The sequence below is a fragment of the Choloepus didactylus genome, chromosome 11 (assembly GCF_015220235.1).
Source record: "Choloepus didactylus isolate mChoDid1 chromosome 11, mChoDid1.pri, whole genome shotgun sequence".
Lineage (NCBI taxonomy): Eukaryota > Metazoa > Chordata > Mammalia > Pilosa > Megalonychidae > Choloepus > Choloepus didactylus.
In genome coordinates, this window is record NC_051317.1 from 32,110,010 (window position 1) to 32,130,073 (window position 20,064).

The following is a 20,064-nucleotide window of genomic DNA, read 5'->3' on the forward strand; positions in this document are numbered from 1 at the left end:
CCAGGTGCCAACTCTGGATTAGATATCTTAGCTTCTCTCCAAATGTCTCTCTCAGCTTCACTTATGGACTCCAGTGATCTAATTAAGACACACCCTGAATGGGCAGGGTCACACCTCCATGGAAATAATCTAATCAAAAGGTCTTACCCACAGATGTGTGGGTCACAGCTCCATGGAAACATTCAATCAAAAGGTTCCACCCCACAAGATTGGATTGAAAGATCATGGCTCTTCTGGGGTCCATAACAGCTTCAAACTGGCACAGTATCAAAGTGAATGAGATTATTCTAGAATTAGGATGGCAAATTTGTGCCCAATCGTAACTACAAAGAAAATTTCAGAAAATATGCAAGCTCCTAGAGCCAGAAATTAGAGTACAGCTTCTCAGGGGTGGAGAGGATGGTTGCAGACTAAATGAGAAGTTAATGCATAATGACTTTAGGGTTTCTGTTTAGGGAGGTAGGAGAGTTTTAGTAATGGAAGATGGTAAGGGTTACACATTATTGTGACTATAATTAATTCAACTGAATGGCATGCTCAGGAGTGGTTGAAATGGGAAAGCTTGTGTTGTATCCTTGTATCCTTATGTTCCCACAATTAAAAGAGAAATAAAGAAAGTAAGTACAAAAAAAAGACAATGAAAATTAAATGCAATATGTGTTCAGGGACAGGATCTAATAAAGGAGGAGAAAATACCCAAAAGACATTATTGGGACATATGAAAAAATTGGAATAGAGACTGTAAACTTTATATCAATGTTAAATTTCCTGAACTTGATAGCTGTTCTTAAGGTGGTTACAAAAGTAAATATCCCTGTTCTTAGGAAATGTACATGGCAGTATTGAATGTTAAAGGAGCATGATGTATAAAAGTGTTCAGAAAATGGATTGATAAATAAGTAGACAAGTAGAATGATTGATAAAATGATACAGCAAATGTGGCAAGATGTTAAAATTGATTTATCTGGCTATCTGGGGGATAGGGGTATGTTGGAGTTTTTGTAAGGAGTTTGTAACTGTTCTATAAGTTTATAAGTATTTCAAAATAATATTTAAAAAATACATTTGATAAACTGAAAAATATAGACTGTTAGTTTCTAACTGGACATAGAATCTAAAATATCCTAGAAAGTGCTTATAATGATAATACTTTGCAAAACATCTTCCTATATATGAAAGTCCTTCAGTGTTTTCATATATATTATTTTATTTGATGATCAAAATGACCCATTTTATGTAGGGAGCAACTAAGACTAGGAGAAGGGATTTGTCCAAGTTCACATTTTCATCACAATGAGCAACAGTAGTAGTAGTCATAGTAATGAATGCACATTTGCTGTCAGATTCAAGTTTGAGTAACTATTGGAGGTGGATGTACCAAATACGAGAGAGTGACTCCAACAGAAAATCCCTCCCCCAAAATTATTTTGGAGGAAATATGCCATACACAGCAAATGAAAATGCTAGAAAATGACAGAAGAAATGTTTCTTTCAAGGTTGTTACTTTGTGCTTCTGTTAGAGATAAAACGAGGGGCTCCGCTAGCCTTGTTCCAGGCAGAGATGAAAGCACAAATACAAGGTTATCCTGGAGAAGGAAAAATAGGTCACACACTGGCTAATAGAAAAGCTTTCTACCCCTCAGCGGTGTTTTTCCCTTGAAGTCGATTTTCTCTAACATCAGTGTAACCCGGCCAGCTTTATTTGGGTTAGTATTTGCACGGTGTCCCTCTGTCTTTTTGCTTTCAACTTTCTCTTGTTGTTATGTAGGTTTTAGGTGTGATTTTGGTAAACAGTATCTGCCTTTGTGTTATTTTCCTCTGATCCAAAAATCTCTCTCTTTTACCTGAGTAGTGTAATACATTTATATGTATTATAATTACTGCTGCAAAATCTTATTTTGCTTTTTAATTTCATTTTTCTCTTGAGTTTTCTTTCTCCCTTGCCTCCTCTTGGACCAGTGGAGTTGACTTCCTCTCTTCTATTTCTTCTAGTGTTTGAAAGTTATATATTTAAGTGTGCTCTCTTAGTGATGACCTGTAAACATGTAACATGCTCATAAAACTAACAAAGCCCGTTAATCTCTCCATCTTCTTATTGAGCAGCAGAAGGCACCATGCATGAAATCTCATATTTTCCCATTGCCATGTTACTGCTTAAATTTTTCTAAATTGAAGCTGCTCAGATTAGTCATCATTATTCTTCTTCTTGTTTAACAATATCTTTTTCACCATTCCTCCAGACTACTATTCCTTTTTCTAGGACTCAGTTTCCATCTGACTACAAGTGTGTCCTTGTTACATGCTGTGCTTGGTTGTATATATTATGTCCCCCAGAAAAAACATATTCGTTAATGCATTCTTGTGGGGGCAAATGTATTAGTGTTGATTAGATTGGAATTCTTGGATTGAGTGTTTCCATGGAGATGTGACCCACCCAACTCTAGGTGATAACTCTGATTAGGTAATTTCCATGGAGGTGTGGCCCCTCCCATTCAGCGTGGGCCTTGATTAGTTCACTGGAGCACTATAAAAGCTCAGACATAAAGGAGCTCACTGCTGCAACTAAGAGACACATTTTGAAGACAGCCATTGGAAGCTGACACTGACACTTTGGAGAACACCATTTTGAAACACAACCTGGGAGCAAGCAGATGCTAGCCAAGTTCCTAAAGCTAAAAGAGGTTTTCTGGACACCAATGGCCTTTCTCAAGTGAAGGTACCCTATTGCTTATGCCTTACCTTGGACACTTTATGGCTTTAAGACTGTAACTTTTTAACCAAATAAACCCCTTTATAAAAGCCAATCCATCTCTGGTGTTTTGCAAATGGCAGCATTAGCAAACCAGAACACATGTTCACACCATTGTTGTATGAAAGTCTTTATTTTCTTACTCACAAAGTTATAATTTAGGATAATCGTTTCTAACCTTTTCAAAGTGTGCTTCCTTTTTATCTTGACCTCTACTGTACTCAGGAGAGATCCACCATCTAAGTGATTGTTGTTCCTTGGTAGATAAGTCGTCTTTTCTCTCTGATCATTTTTGTAGGATTTACTGTCTCACAAATCTGGACATCAGATTTCTTGTGTTAAGGTGTAGGTTTATTTTAATTTTTTTTTTCTGGAATAATGTGTCTCCTCAGCCAGAGAACTCTTATCCTGCTTCAGATCTACCAAATGGTTGGCCAATACATTTTGCCTCTTCCTCAGTCTGTCTGTTCTGTATTTCCCAGACACTTATTAGAAGGATTTTGATTCTTTTCACTGTATCTCCATGTCTCAACTTCTCTTCTGAGCTTTTCATCTTTTTATGTTCCTGTGATGCTTTAGGGACTTCTTCCTCAGATCTTTTATTACTCTCCATTCATGGACATCCTCTTTAGCATAACCCCTGAGTGCACAGGGTTCTTTTAGGCTTTCCTACATGGAATGAAGCCCTTGGAGGCTCCCGGTTTTGTTCAGGAATCTTGTCCCAGCTTCCCATCCTGTGCAGGCAGAGGCAGCATCTTCTGTCCCCTGTGGGCATTAAAAGCCCACCCCCTTGTGCTGCAGCCTGTGTCCAGTCCCAGGACCCCACAGCCTCGGTGCCTCTAGCATGGAGTTCCCTCTGTCATTTTGCCCATCAAGTCACATGAGCAGGAAAAGAAAAACTCACGAGCATCTGCCCACATCTGTTGCAGTAAATAACCAGCCTGTGAAAAGAATACAAAATACATACATTACTATCAGATAGCATATTTGGTAAGATTATCACCATGTGTTATCCAAATGATTCAAATGGAGTAGTTTTACTTTTTTAATTTCAGAAATTACCGTTGTGCAATAATTTTATCTTTTACCCCATTGTGTTACGGAATCTGAGCTGGATTTAAATTGTCTCCTAAAGTGTTAATGTTTTGTATTTTTTGCTCTTAACACTTTCATTATCATATGTATTGATAATTTCTGTGTACGGGTACACAAGCATTGATTTTAATATTTTCCTCTTAAGTCAAAACACTAATCCTCACCTAAGAAGATTCACATACATATATACTTCCTTCATTTGCCAGAATCAAACCAAGTGTCATCTCCTCCAAATGGAATCTGAGCCAAATGATTATGATATTATTTCAATCTCTGCTCCATACACTTTATTATAGCTTCTCCTTAGATATATGTATTTGACTGTGTTCTGTGATATCAATATTATTAGAAGTAGCATGTGGTAAACAATAATGATATCCACTCTCAAGTGGGTTTCCCCTGGCAGGAGGATCCTCCGGGATACCGCGTGTTCAGAGTGTCTTATTGGCTGACAGACTTAATGCCACCCACCAACCCTGCTGAAAACCCCTGCTCATGGGAAGACGCACCGATGGGGAGGCGCCTCACAAGCCCAGCCCGGGCATCTGCCACCAGCCAGGGAAAGCAGCCCAAGGAACATGCCCCAAATGTCTGCCCGGGATTCTGTGTCAGTGGGGGTGTGTGCTGTAGACCTTCTTCATCTCCTTGTATCTGGAAAGGGAGAGAGAAAAGAAAAAAGAAGTGGGAAGAAGGGACAAGGAGTTTTGTTTGTTTTTATTAGATGGAAGCAACCAGCTTTTTAGTCAATAAAATTTATTGAGAATTATTATGTATTCTTCTTAAAAATAACAAGAGGTGTTATCCCTTAGAAAAACTATTCTGAGCGCCTTACCAGAAGGGGCAGGTACTATTTTTATCTCCATTTTGTGAGGAAACTGGAACCAGAGAGGTTAATTAATTTGCAGAAAGTCTCGCAGCTGTGGAGCTGCAAAGCTGCATTTGAACCTGCACCACTGGCTGGTTCTTTATCCTGCATCTAACCTCCTCCCATCCTGTAAAATAGAATCTCCTATCATTGTTGGGTCTACATTTAACATACTACAGACCTTATGTGAACAAGATTTTTAATAGTAATGCAGAATTTTTAGAAACTGTAGAAGAGAAAGAAAAGTGCTGTTTATTAGTGCTATTACAGTCTATTTTCGATTTAAGTCTTATTGATGTTACACCAGGCTTACCATTAGGTTAACTTAGTAATACAGGTCAAAAGGATAAACAAATACAGTTATTCCTCCTTCTGAAATTTTTGCAATCATAACTCTTTCTTATGTTTCCAGGACACTTAGCCTTGGGGTCACAATCTCTTTAGCATAAAGGTTCAAGTTCAGATAACTGGAAAATGCATAAGGACTGCTTGACCTATTACATAACCTAATAAGAGCAGCAGGTGGCACAGATAGGGTTTTGGGTGGTTACCTCCACCTGGGAAAGCTCCCTGTGCTCCTGTTTCCTCACCACCTGGAGGACAATGCTAGAAACAGTGATGTCTCCCTCGCAGGCTGGCCCTGAGGACCGACCGAGGCCCTCCTCTCAGACGCTGCAAGGCAGTCTGAGACATCTCGTAAAGACATCATTCCTTCTTGTATGAGAAGATCCTCTCCGTGTCCAGGGAAGGGGCAGGTGGACTGAAGCCCTCCCACCTCACCCTGGAGATGTTTAGGTGTGTCTGGCTTTGTCTGCCAGGGCTGCTGGCACAAGTACCACAGGCTGGGGGCTTAAGTCACAGGACTTTGTCTCCTGCTTTCAGAGGCTCAGGTCCAACATCAAGGTGTTGGCAGGGCCAGGCCTTCTCTCATGATGCCTTTGGAAGTGACACGGTGGCTGCCAGTAACCATAACTCAATCTCTGCCCCCATCCCATGGCTGTCCCTCTCCCAGCCTGTCTCCGACAGGGTCCAGTTTCCTCTCCTTAAGGACTCTGGTTGTGTTGGATTAAGGCCCACCCTGGCTCAGTTTGGCCTCCTCTTAACTGATAACATCCTCCAGGATCCTGTTTACAAATGGGCTCGCACCCTAGGATGGGGGTTAGGATTCGAGCCCGTCTTTGTTGGGGCATGATTAATCCATCGCATCATCTTTGAAATACAGGCACCACCCTAACTCTGCAGTGTGTGTAGTATTCTGAGGATTGACAGGCAGGAGACATGTTGATTTGTTTTCTACATAAATACAGTAAACTTCCAGTAACTTTTTAATAATAGCTATTATCTGAGACCCACTACACTTAGCAGAGTGGTTTAATAGACATATTTTTCCTTTATCAGATTTTTTTAAACATCCTCTCAGGTCTCTCTTAAAAGATACAGTAAGCATATCATGTATTTGTCATAAAAATGCAATTAAAGTGTTGATTGGTAACAGAGGTGCCAACGGAATTTTAAAATGCCTTGTGACCCTGGTATGGGTCCACAGGCAGGCCTGGAGCTACCTGTTTCATCTCTGAAAAACACTGGTGCTTCTTGTGGTTTTAAACATCATCATGAAGGAACTTGAGAGAACACATAAAATAGTAATGCATTACTTTCTCTCTCTCTCCCCATCTAGCAACGCAGCAAAAAAGCCTCCACGTCTCTCCTGTGGCTTCTGAAGTCGTCCGGCATAATCGCCAACCGCCCCTGGCCGCGAGTCTGCCTCACGGTGACCACCACCACCATCATCCTAGCAATGGCCGTGTTCAACATGGTGAGCACCTCCGGGAGGCACGGGCCCTGGGCAGTCTTCATTTCCATTGCCTTTTGAGGGAACTTTCAAAATCTGCACATAACTCCTTGGCTAAACCCAATTGCTGCCCGTGAAATTCAGCATTCAGCTGGTGCCACAGGAGTGTCACTAGGGAAGAGGGCTCTCTCTGCAGAAGCCACCCTGAGAGGGAGGCTGCTCCCATGAGAGGTTTCCCACTGCCTTGCCTGTCGTGACTTTGGGTCAGGCTACAGAGATCACATAGAATTTCAGTAGGATAATTGCTGAGGGATAACACAACACCAAATTAAGGAGAGTATAGTGGGTGAGATTGCCTGTGCTGGGATGTAAAAGGTCTGATTTCAAACATCAGCCTCACATGTTACCAGTTCTGTGTTTTTGGAGAAATCTTCACTACACGTCCTCAGGCTCCATTTCCACTTCTAGAAAATGAGGACCAAGACTGCCCTGCCAGGGTGGTGGTAAGGCTTGAATAAGTTCATGTTCACACATGTCATACTTTGTCAATATTTAACCAATGGTCACTACTACTGATCAACGTTCATTACTAGTATATGTCCAAAAATAGACCTTTAGGCATTTATACACTTTGAGATACACCTTTATTATTCTCATTTTATCAGCAATAAGTTGTTAAAACACTTTAGGTGTCAGACACTTTGCTAGTGGTTGGAAAAGCTAGTGGTCTTCTAATGCATAAATTCACATTGAATAAAAAGACCACATATATTAAATGATAATGGTCATTCAACAACAACAAAAATCTATTGAACATAAATACGTGCCTAGTACATTGCTAGATGCCAGAACACAAAGGCAGTGCTGAGGCCTTCCAGGAGTTCACCATGCGGCACAGGAGTCAGACAGCTGGTAGACCCATCATAAAATCATTATAATCATGAGAGAGCCAACAAGAGAGGCACATTTGGAGGTAGACGACAAAGGGAGTGCTGGCTTGAGTAGAGCCTTCTAGACCCAAGTTATAAAGGATGGGTAGAAGTTCCAAGCAAATGGACCTGGGCATAGTGAGAGCCCAAAAGATGAGAATGGGGACAACATTTGGCCTCAAGGAAAACAACAATTTTTTTTTTTTATTAAGCAGTAAAAAAAAAAAATTAAAAAAAAAAAGGCTGAAGAAGTAGATAAAGAACTTGAATGTTTACATGAGTTCAGTCTTCATGATTATATATGTTAGATAGTATGGCTCCTCCCAAGACACATCTGGAGATTCTGGCCATGGTGATGCCATCTGGAAGCCACATGGCTACACTGCCAGCTTCAGGGTCAGCAGGGCCTCTTCCTCTGCTTCACCTGCCTAGAAATCATAACACCTGTTATGGTTTGTTAATGCTGCCTTTTTTGCAAAACACCAGAAATGGATCGGCTTTTATACAGGGGGTTTATTTGGTTACACAGTTATAGTCTTAAGGCCATAAAGTGCCCAAGGTAAGTCATCAACAATTGGGTACCTTCATTGGAGGATGGCCAATGGCATCGGGAAAACCTCTGTTAGCTGGGAAGGCACATGGCTGGAGACTGCTCCAGAGTTCTGGTTTTAAAATGGCTTTCTCCCAGACGTTCCTCTCTAGGCTGCAGATCCTCAAAAAATGTCACTCTTAGTTGCTCTTGGGGCGTTTGTCCTCTCTTAGCTTCTCTGGAGCAGAAGTCTGCTTTCAAAGGCCATCTCCAAAATGTTGCTCTGTAAGCTGTAGCTCCTGTCTCAGCTCCTGTGCATTCTTCAAAGTGTCCCTCTTGGCTGTAGCAAGCTTGCTCCTTCTGTCTGAGCTTAAATAGTGCTCTAGTGAATGGGTGGGGCCACACCTCCATGGAAATAATCCAGTGAAAGATCTCGCCCACAGTTGATTGAGTCACATCTCCATGGAAACACTCAATCAAAGAATTCCAATTTAATCAACAGTAATACATTTTCCCCCACAAGATTGCATTAAAGAATATGGCTTTTCTGGGGGACATAATATATACAAACCAGCACACACCTGAAGAGGAGTATCAGCGGGAAGAAATAGCTTGTCCTTCTTCCTCCCACTTCCCACCCTCTCAGGAGCCAGGCATGGGTATTCTGAGGTGTCCTCTAACATCAGCAAATGGAGAGAGACCAGGCATGAAGCTGGAGAACAAGACATTCTGGCACACTTCACTTCACTTGACTACCCCCCACCTTCCTTTCAGGAGCTTCCCTGAGAAAGGAAATGAGGTCATACCTAAATGTAGGCAAAAGGCACCAGCCACAACCATCCTCTTGTCTACCTACAGTCAAGCTCAGAAGTCAGCTCATGGAAGAGGCTACTCTGAGTTACCCTTGTAGGCATCTAGAACTGATGAACCCAGCAGTTCAGCTGCCAAGTCCACAAGAGGGTCCCTGGTAGGCTTCCAGCTGGCCCTTGGTCTTGTGATCCTATATGGAGTTGTCTTGATGTGCTAAACTCACCCTGGGAACTCCATGTTCCTGGGCAAACTCTTTCTCTTCTATAGAATCAGTGAGTTACACTAAGCTGATCTCCCCTTCCTCCTGGATATTTGCAGTACCTGAGACCCACTTCTCTGCTGCATGGACGATGAGAACTCCTTCTGGGGCAGCGGCCTGGCTTCTAGGCCTCTGCTATGCCTGGATCATAACCTCATCTATTTCAAACTGGTGCTTAATAAAGACTGACCAAGAAGAGCTATAAATGGTGCCATTTCTGGACCCATGTGAGTTCTTAGAGAAATACACTCTAGAGGGACTTTAAAATGTCAGGGCTGGAATAGCAACTTGATCAGTCAGTCAGAGATCTTTCTTTGAGAAGAACAGAGGGGATTCTTGCTGGGCTCCCAGAACTGTTATCAGAGGGAGGAGCTCAGGGTGAGGAACACAAAATGAGGGACTTAAGACTGGGATAAGAGGAACTTTCCCAAAAGAGCCTTTGTGCAAATGTATCAGTAGCTATGAGAATTCCTAAAACGTCTTGGAATATTATGGATATTGCAGGATTATGAAGATATCATAAGGGAGGAAGATGGACAGAGAAGAAAGAGGCATTGGCCAGAGACTCTAAAAACCTGAGTATGTTTCCTAAAATGGATTCCTCATACTTGACTTTGTAAAATGCATTTGTGCATTAGCCCTGCTGTGCCAAGATCCAGCTCCCCAGGATAATGCACTTAGGAGCTTAAAGCAGAGTTTGGTACATTAAATATGCAGGAGACAGGTGGGTCTGAAGTAAACGCCACTGTGAAGGGACAGAGGAACAGAACACATCAGAAGGACAACAGTGTGCACTCGAGTTGTGAGAGATTCACAAAGGGTTACAAGGGGTTGATTTTCACAGTTGCCTTATCACTCAAGTATGTTCACCTGTGCAAACCCGGAAAAAGAATGCACTCTTCCTGGGAGTTGACCTTCACAGTTGGCCAACAGCAACACCTATAAATTAGGGGAACAAGAGATTTAACACAACATCCACACACCTGAAAGCCAGGTCTCTTGTCTTGGCTTTTTTTTACAAGCCCTAGCAAAATGCCTTTTACATAAGGAGTGGCCATTCAGTAGTGACTAAAAAAAAAGGAATAAATGAATGAATGGGTAAGCAGACAACCTTTTAAAAATGAAACCATTTCTCTTTCCAAAATCCTGTTTGACCTTACAAAACCAGGCTTTATCAACTAATTTTTATAATAAAATAGACTCTAAATGGTAAACAGATCTGACTGTGAAGCTGTTCCTATTTGCATGGGATAGTTAGTGATGACTGGAAGGTGATTCAGTCGCTGTCTGTAAATGTCTGACAAGCTGAGCATTTAAGAGAACTTTTTATCTCACAGTAACTGTGATCCCTTTGGAAAGAAGAAATATGTCGTTGGTACCAAAAATATGTATTCCAGTGCCCTTTTCCTTCCCCACAGAGAAAAAGAAGTTCATTGCCAAGTGAGATAGAGGTCTACAGAAGACACGTTCAAAGTATGATGGATGAGACTTGAGAAATAAGGCTCTGTTCCATGTCCTCAGTTACCTTCTGAAGCAGTAGAGACTATGGGGCAAGGAATAAGCTAAATTATGATTTGTCTGTCCATCAATGCAGAGAAAAAAGGAAATCAGAGCTCCCTGAGCACCTGCGCTTTCTCCATTGGTACAGGAGAAAGGGCATTTTGATGGGTACTGGTGCCAGGAAATTAGTGGATTTTTTTATGCAGGCATTCCTCTTGTGTTTATTTCAAAGAAAAATGTAAAAATGGTACAAGAGCCTGACATTAGGTACAGAGAGGAAACGATTTCGCCCAGTTGCAGTGTGCTATCTGATAATGTCTTATTAATGAAGGAAAGGGAGGGACGTGTCTCCGGGGTGCCTCCTTTGATCACATCTGATGATTTACAGAGAAAAGCCCTGGAGCTATTCCCATAGCCTGTCTTCTTACATTATGTGATGACTGCATGAGACAGACACGGGGTCCCCAGCCACGCGGTGCTGAGCCCGTGCCTGGCTTACCCACGGTGCCGCGAGGGTGCGGGCAGGTGGGAACCGAGCGTCAGCGGGGAGGGGCGCTGGCCAGCCCTTCGCTCACGTTTGGAGATGACATTTCCGGAGGGAGGCCGTGGAAAGGGCCCCAGCTTTGCTTCCCTGCCTTTTTTTCCTCGCCCCACTTCAAACCGTCTGTCCTGGAGAGGTTTCTATTTAATGCAGTACAGCATTTTTAAAATGTTTCTTGGCACTTCCTCCGGGAACATTTTTCCGGCTAATGAAGCCCCCTCCCTATTTCTACTACTTCTGGGTTGCTGGCCCTGGGAGGCTAATCCAGGCAGGGGACCCACTACTCACATTTCAACAAGAATGGCGTGTGTGTGTGTGTGTGTGTGTGTGTGTGTGTGTGTGTGTGTGTGTGTAGGCTGTAGCCTTCTCTCACCGTTTGCCTACGTAGATAGGACCAACGTGGCGAGTTCTGTGGGAGCCTCCTTGTGGACTCTTCATCACTAATTTTTATTCAAAGCCTGCGCTCTTCAATGTCCTTGCAAGAGTCGGGTCAACAGAAATGATGTGTTCCGAGGACCAGTTATTTTTTCGTCTCATTACACTGATATCAAATGACCAACTTCCCAAGCCAGTTTTATTTGAAATAAACTGTGAGGACGTTTTAAACACCTGAAGTTCACTCCTGTGACAGCATCCACCTCAACTAGTGGAGAAGAGCAATCAGTTATCTAGATAGTTTCAAATAGAGGGTTTGAGGTATCAAATCGCAAGTGGTCTTTGTGTTTTATTCCATTTTCATTTCCAGCTAACTGTTTTGAATCAAGTGTGAGAAGCTCAACTGTTCTGCCTTTTTTTTTTCCTGACATCTTGACAATGGCATCAGATGATTGCTCACATCATTTTGCAATCTCTATTGAGAAACTACTGAGAGATTTATTGTAAATATCCCATTTTTGTGAGCCACACTTACATTAGCCGTTAGCCATAGCTTCCTAGTGCTCTACTCAGACTTTTAAGTCCAAGCAGATGACAGATGTAGTGACATCACAAGGCAGAAAACAAAATATTGACTTGTGTGTCCACAATTTAATATTATTCTAAAATCATAATTATGAGGTATTTTAAATTGCATGAGAAATGTAGAATTTGGAAGTCCAGCTAACAATAAGCAGTGATCCTTAGCACTTTATTAGGATATCTTGATAAGGGTGAGGATATCATTTTTCCATTTATCACAGAGAATGTGAAATATTTTAAAGGGTTGAGAAAGAAGTTCCCACAAATAATTATGATGCTAGAAATTAATTCTGTGGATGTGTGGTAGTTTAATCTGGAAGGAAGAGGAACGTGGAGCTAAAAACCTCTTGAGTATGTGACTGGCTATAATTATGGGATGGCATGAGTTTGTATTTTAAAATAGCTAAGAAGACAGAACAGGGGAAATTGATTCAAATTGTGGTGGGATTCCAGCTAGACTAAATAGTTTCTTGATTTTAGGGAAAGTTAATAAATACTAGAAAAGGATAGCAGAGGGGTTTAAGAAAGCATTGTTGCATTGGTGGTTGAAGTTTTCTACTCTGTTTTATAAGTTCAAGTCATCATATTTATTGTCTAACCCCATTGTAAGACATAGCTTTCAAAGGAGAAATTTCTATTCATTATACAGCAAAAATTAAAATCCTCATTTTAGTTATTTAGTTTCTTTTCTACATGGTGATGTAATAAAAAATTTTGTTAATCATCTTAAGATCTAGGCTGCCTAAGTCTAGTTACCCACCAAGATAATCTATTTGTCATTTCCTGATTCTTTAATATTTAAATCAATTGTAGTTTTGTCTTTCAAATCTAAATTTGTAACATTCTGGAGCCCTGTGTTAGCTAAGAAATTATTCCATTTAGTTTCTAATCATATACTTTTTCCCATAAAATTAACACAGTAATAGTCCAATCAGTGGTTGGAATATTTTTGATAAATTGTTTAGCAGTAAATAAAGAAATCTACTACATCTGATTTTCAAATCAATCCTTTGCTGAATTGTCTCAGATGGGTGAAACACTATGTCTAGCATTATTCATGGAATATGAGAGAAATGGAGAAATGTTCCCAAGAATTCACTAAATAAACGCATTCTTATCTACTTTAGCAAACTGCTTATTTCACAAGAACTATTCCATCAAAGGAGATATGTAAATAACAAGCAATCAAAAGCAACCATAAAAATTATGCAGGAAAGCTTTACTTCTCAAACCTTGGATATGTTAGCCCTATGCCGGACACACACCCTAGATGTATGGGTGAGGGGACATGTCTTGCAGTACAGGGAACCTGGCCCGGGTCACCACTTACTGGTTTATCTTTCCTGAGCACTCCTCTAGCCCTCAGCCACTTTACAGATAGGCGAATAGTTCTCAGACATTCTGGGCTGCAATGTCTTTAGAAGAGAGAGAGGGAGGGAGGGAGGGGAGGGGACGGGGAGAAGAGACAGAAAGAGGAGAGGCTAACATGTTAACATTTTCCTTCTGGATGCTGAAATTGAAGCCCCCCCTTTCCAGCTGTCCCGCGAGCGCCCATCCTCCCAAGCCGTAGAATCCTGTGTGATCCTGAGCTGCCAAGTGGTCACAAGTGACAGCCACAAACGTTCAGGCTGGTTATTGCATTTTGCCCATAAAATTAATTTCCTCTTTTAAAATCAGAGACTCGTAGAAACCCATTGACTCATTTAATGTTTGAACCACAATGGTGAAAATACTGCCAAAAAAAGAAAAAAAAAAATCCAAAGCCTCTGGTTTCCTGGTGATCTGAGTGTCCGCATACCTGATGATGTGAGCTTCAAAAGTGAGGCTATCTTCTTGACCAAAAGGGGGATGTGAGAGGAAATGAAATAAGCTTCAGTGGCAGAGAGATTCCAAAAGGAGCCGAGAGGTCACTCTGGTGGGCACTCTTATGCACACTTTAGACAACCCTTTTTAGGTTCTAAACAATTGGGGTAGCTGGTGGTGGATACCTGAAACTATCAAACTACAACCCAGAACCCATGAATCTCGAAGACAGTTGTATAAAAATGTAGCTTATGAGGGGTGACAATGGGATTGGGAAAGCCATAAGGACCACACTCCACTTTGTCTAGTTTATGGATGGATGAGTAGAAAAATAGGGGAAGGAAACAAACAGACAAAGGTACCCAGTGTTCTTTTTTACTTCAATTGCTCTTTTTCACTCTAATTATTATTCTTGTTATTTTTGTGTGTGTGTTAAGGAAGGTGTCAGGGATTGATTTGGGTGATGAATGTACCACTATGTAATGGTACTGTAAACAATCGAAAGTACGATTTGTTTTGTATGACTGCATGGTATGTGAATATATCTCAATAAAATGAAGATTATAAAAAAAAAAAAAAAAAAAAAAAAAAAGTGAGGCTAACCAGGCTCTCCACCCCGGGCTTTTATGCATTTTTAAATGAATATTTAACAAAATTGTATCCAATTTCTTTAACATCAGTCTTGAAGTTCTAGAATTCATTAGTGAGTGTGTGGCACAACAGAAAATAGTTATTTACTTATTCAAATAGAAATTCTGAAAGCTTAAAAAGGAAAAAGATGAAAGCTTTTAAGGAAGCACTGGATTGTCTGTCAGAATTCTGCTTACTGTTCATGAGGACACAGTCAGTAATAAATTCAACATCCACCCTACCATTTTTAAATCTAATTTGCATGAATTAAATTTTTTTAACTGTCCTTGCAGTTTTTCCTGGGTGATTCAGAGGAAATTGTCCCTCCTGCTGCCAATACATCGAACACAAGTTTTCCCGCCTCAAGTAATCAGGCAGCAATTCTGCGGGCACAAAATTTATTTTTTCTCCCGGTAAGTACATTTTACTTGCCGTTACGGCTTTGCTGGTTTTCCTGTACACTGTTCTTCCATGCGGCAGGGGCCCACTTGTTGATCTGTTCTAGACTTAGCCTTTCTTCTGCAGGCCCAATGCTTAATAGGTGCTGACTAGTTAAAAAGAGCCAGCCCTCGCCAGGAGAACTGCTGGCAGATTGCTAGAGCACATTTGTCGATGCTGTCACTGACTACTTGGGCCTTTACTCTCTTAACTGCTCCAGCATGACACAGCATGCTTCCCATCATTTGGCACTCAGTGTATGTGTCACCCAAGTGCTGCGTTCATGGTCTAGAGCTTTTGCTCCTTATTTCAGTGACTTAGTATTATCTACCCCCTAGCTCTGTGACCACTTTCCATATTTCCCTCTCCTTTAGCTGCAGACACTGTCCAGTGACTTTATCCCCAAAAACTTCTTTCTTATTGTAACCAGCATCATGAAGGAACTAGATTGGCATCTCAAAACTTACTGACATATCTGTCTTTTATCTGAAAAGAGTTAAATCAGTTTTTTGCTGCTGAATAATTCTTTCTTCCCTGAATTGTTTGTGGAAAAAAAATAATCTGTTTCTGTATTCTCTTTTTTATTTTCTGAATAATCATCTAAAAGTGGTACAAAGTAGTCCCATGCAGTTTTCTTCCTCATATACGCAGTTTCAAGAGTGGCTACATGAATTATTTGAGGGACTAAATTTGGTTTAGCATACGTACTTTATAAATTCCCTACCAATTTTTTAAAGCCATCAGCCATGGCAATAAGTTGATTGCTGCTTTTCATTCTTTTTTCCCTGATTTGCTGCCCTGATATTCAGTATCTGTCCTCTTTCCCATCTGGTCACGTAGATTTCCAGGGAAGCTCCGTTTACTGATCGTTGCTGCCTGTGGTGTCCTTGTGAGGTTTCTGAGGCCATGACTGGTTCAGGGGCAAGATGACCAGAGTCCAGGAGCAGTGTCCCCCTGGGATCCAGGAGACACAACAGAGTAGAGGCGTCATCCCTTAGCAGGGATTCTGCTCATCAAATTAGGCATCGTCAGGAACCCCAGTGAGGATCAGACCTAACCCTTTCTAGTTTAGTTGTGCAACACGTGGGATGGAGAAAGGATCCCAGGTGAGGCTCTGTGGGCTGTGGTCCCCCTTCTTTAGAGAAAAGTGTAGATGAGCCGTGCGACGGAGGCTTCCTCCTCGGACACCCCTGTCCACACGACCTGATGGGTAGTACAGAGAGAGACCGACCCAGCAGCCCCACCGAGCATTCCCATGGCACTTGAAGTTTAAAGCTCTAAGTAAAGACTCCTTTCCAACGAAAAAAAATTATGACTGGCAGAGAACTTTAAGAAACTCTTTGCTTCTACTACATTTAGATGGAACTCAGCTCACCCCGCCTGGCTCGCATCACTAAAGCAGTAATGTAATCACTCTGAATTTAATTTAGTCTGTGTAATATCTGATTTTCAATAGAAGCAAATTATTAGAAATCCAAAGTGGGGAGAGGTGACATGTGAGCAACCTTAAAAGATTCAGAAAAAACACACAACAAACTCTTCAAAACCTGTTTCGGATTTAGTCCACAGGCCACGAGTGTTCCTATAATAAGCCCTCAGAGAGGATCACAGTCAGCTTTGCCCTAGAAATCCCTCGTGCTCACAGACTCTCTGCACAGAAATTGCTTTATTGCTCATGACTTTACAGTCCCAAAGGAGCCCTGGCTATGTCCTGACTTCCCCTCAAGTAGTTGTGAAGGGATATTAGGAAGGCTGTTTTGTGGGTGTGCACAAGTACATACTATTTCTCTCAAATCCCATCTAATATATTGTCTGGGACAGACAAGGGAAGGGGAAAGGCTCCCACATTCCCCACATTCACTGCTGCTGGAGGTATAAATTGATATAACTTTTTAATGGTAATTTATGATAGTCATCAAAAATCCAAAGAACAGACATGTCTTACCCTGCAATACTAATTCTGGAAATCAACATTAAAAGACACAAAGATTTAGCTACAAGGATGCACATCAAAGTGTTTAAAGAACATCAACAACAAAAAAGAAAACAAAAAGAAAGAAAACCTAATATCTAGGAAAAAAACCTATCTTTCAAATAAATTCTATTATAACCATATAACAAAATTATACCCAGCCATTATAAAATATGCTGTAGAAAAAATATTTAATGATACAGAAATATTTATTCATGTCACTTTTCATTTAAAAACGTTCCAAATGGTACAATTGCAGTTTTCTAAAATGATAATACCAATAATAAGTAGAAAAAAAAATCAGCTAGAAAGATATATACAAAATAACTGTGGCTAAAGCTGGATCTGAGATTATGAGACCCTTATGTTTATGCGTCTGCTTGTGTATTTCCTAATTTTTAACATCAGTTGCATTTTATTTCTGTCACAGAAAAAGAAATTTTTTTAAATGCCCAACAAAGTCAACCATAAAGAATCTTTGTCATCGAGGCACTTTGTATCATACCAGACATTTTGTGTGCATCATGTCATTTAATCCTCGTGACTACCTCTTGAGGTAGATATTATTGGAATTCCCATTTTGCAGATGAGGAAACCGAGGCCAGAGAGACTTTAATAAATTACCCAAGGTAACAGTGGCAGTGACCATGGTATGAAAAGACAAGTTAGTTTCATGGATTAGATATGCTTATCAAAAGTGGTAAACATCGCTATTAATCAAATGACTAGTAATGATATCCTAATAGAAGCTGGTTCTGTTGCCTCCTGCCAGAAACCTTAACCAGTGAGTCAGCAGGGACAGGTGAGCCCAGCCTGGCCAGGCCTGCTGCCTTGTTCTCCATTCTCCCTCCTCTGTACATCCTGTCACTATCTGCAAGTTCCCAGCCCACCTTTAATTCCTAGATCATCCTGCACACAGCCGATGCTTCCAAGAGTTCTAGAAGGACTATTTTGATTCAAAGCCTGCTTCCATTGACATATGTATTTTAGTAGATATTCCTGAAATATGGAAACTTTTTAAAAGCCTAAGAATGAATGTTAAAATATAAAATCTTGGGCATATTTTATAGATATTGACATATTTCAAGCTAGGAGTACTCCAGAGAAGCTTTAAAATCCTACCCTTACTAAAAATAAAATGTATATACACAATCATAGCAGATAAATGACTCCTTATTCTGTTTTCTCGTTTGATTATGCTGAACTGATTGATAACTTCCTCGATAATAGTGGTTCCAAGCATAATTTTAGCCAACAGAACCCTTTTAAAAACAAATCATACTCAGAAACCCAGTTTACAGTAATAAATGCAGAATTTATGTAGCTTACCTTGGGCCAGACACTGTTCCAGGCTCTTTGCTTGTGTTATCTTATTTAATCGTCGTAAGGATTCTACAAGGGGGGTGTTGTAATCCACCTCCTTTAACTGGTGGAGGGTATGGAATTGCCTCACAGTGGGGCCCTGTCCACTCCCGTTTCCCGAGGCTAGCCCGTGCGTGTAAGGAGCGTTTCCAAAGCCCCTGCTTTATCATACTTGTGACTGTTGAGCAAAGGCCTCCCAGGTTACATCGGTGCTTCCCAAACCCTGTGGGGCAAGACCAGTTTTCATTTTTGTTTTCATTTCTAATTTCCAGTGTGTTACAGATTGATGTTTTTGTAAAACAGAGCAGTGAATTAACTAGAAAACTACTGAAGAAACAAGACATGCAAAATTCAGGCTGATATTCATTTAGATCCCACAGACACAAATACACTCGGTCAAATGACTACGGAAGTTTCTGAACACGAATTTATCAGGTCCCAGGGCACTTAAGGGGTCAGCACTGCTCCAATTTGAGTGACAGTGTTCAAAGCAATGCAGTGAGCCCTGATGGATGATGTATCTGTGAGTCCTCACACCTGCCCTCCAAGGTAGATATTTACGAACTTACCTCAGGTGCCCATGAAAGAGCTAGCCTGTTAACAAGGTCTGATTTCAAAGCAAGTTCCGGCTCTCTTTTACTTTCTGCTGCCCTTTTCTGCACTTCCTGTCCGCCCTCACTGCTGTCCTGTTTGTATCATCCGCTACACCAATCCAAACAACCCACGGTGGCACATCTCCACTCCTCTTTTTCTATCCCTGGTCTCTGCCATGGTGGTGGCGCTGGCTAGAGAAGTTGAGAATTCCCTGAGAACAGGTAATTTTGGCTGAAGAAACTGTGCTCAGCTCACAGCACTCAGCATCCCTTAAAGTGCTGTCACCCGCCAGGGAGAGTACCCCTGCTGTCCACTCGCCAGGGGACACCCAGTGATTGGAATCAGGACGTAAAGATGGTGTCACGGGTAAGGCCCCTGGGCTCCCTCTTGAAGAGGGTGAGGGCCTCCATGTAAGGCAGGTGTGTTACCCGCCACGAGGGTGACTCGATAGCTGAAGCCACCCCTTCCAGAGAAGGAAGATCACCGGGCCACCGCGTCACTGCAGCATATTTTCAACTTTCCTTTCTTCCCCAAGAACAGGACTAATGAGATAATGTCAGCATCTGCCTAGACAGCTTAATGTAGAAATAAGACTAAGCGCTATGAATGGCAGAAATAAACATTTCTACAGATTTTTTTCAGGATAAAGAAACTGAAACTGAGTCACTTAAAAACTGCTACTTTTTAAAGTCAACATTTGTCAAACATCATTCTGATCTATTTTTATTAAAAATTGTTAAACTTGATTGTTTCCTCTGTATTCCACTAATGCTAAGATGGTAACACAATCCCTTGGTCACAAAAAAGAGAAAAAGACGCATGATGTTGCAAATAAGGGGTCTGTGAACACATCAATCATTTCCATTTAATGAGCCTCTCCTAGTTTACAGAGACCTGTGCTCCGAGTTTTACTCTCTGATTTGTGTTCTTTGCAAGGACCTTACAAGGGCATGTTATCACTCTCATTTTATAGATAAAGATAGCTGCATACTGCTTGAGGGCAGCAAGTTAAATCATTTGCCAAAAGAAGCACAGCTAATAAGTAATTGAAGCAGGATGGAATCCAGAGACATACAAAGTCCGTCTTGACCACTTCAGCTGTTGGAAATGGCGAGAAAAGTGCAAACACGCGGTCGACATGCCTGCTTGCAAAATCGGGAATGTGCCCGCTTTCTCGCTAACATTTCATTCTCCCAACTTCTGGTGCCTGTCCCACATCCAGGGTTTTCTCCACTCACC

At 41.2% G+C, this 20,064-nt stretch overlaps 1 protein-coding gene across 2 annotated transcripts in view; it reads left to right on the forward strand.

Moving 5' to 3' along the window:
- The window catches only part of ADCY2 (adenylate cyclase 2), a 510,848-nt gene that overhangs the window by 432,918 nt on the left and 57,866 nt on the right, over positions 1–20,064 (forward strand). For both annotated transcript variants that reach the window (XR_005210959.1, XM_037799254.1), the window contains exons 16-17: positions 6,388–6,525; positions 14,753–14,872. Coding sequence is in view for 1 of the 2 variants with exons in the window: in XM_037799254.1 (XP_037655182.1) it covers positions 6,388–6,525; positions 14,753–14,872 (258 nt within the window). In the remaining variant the exon portion in view is untranslated. The remainder of the gene's footprint in view (positions 1–6,387; positions 6,526–14,752; positions 14,873–20,064) is intronic.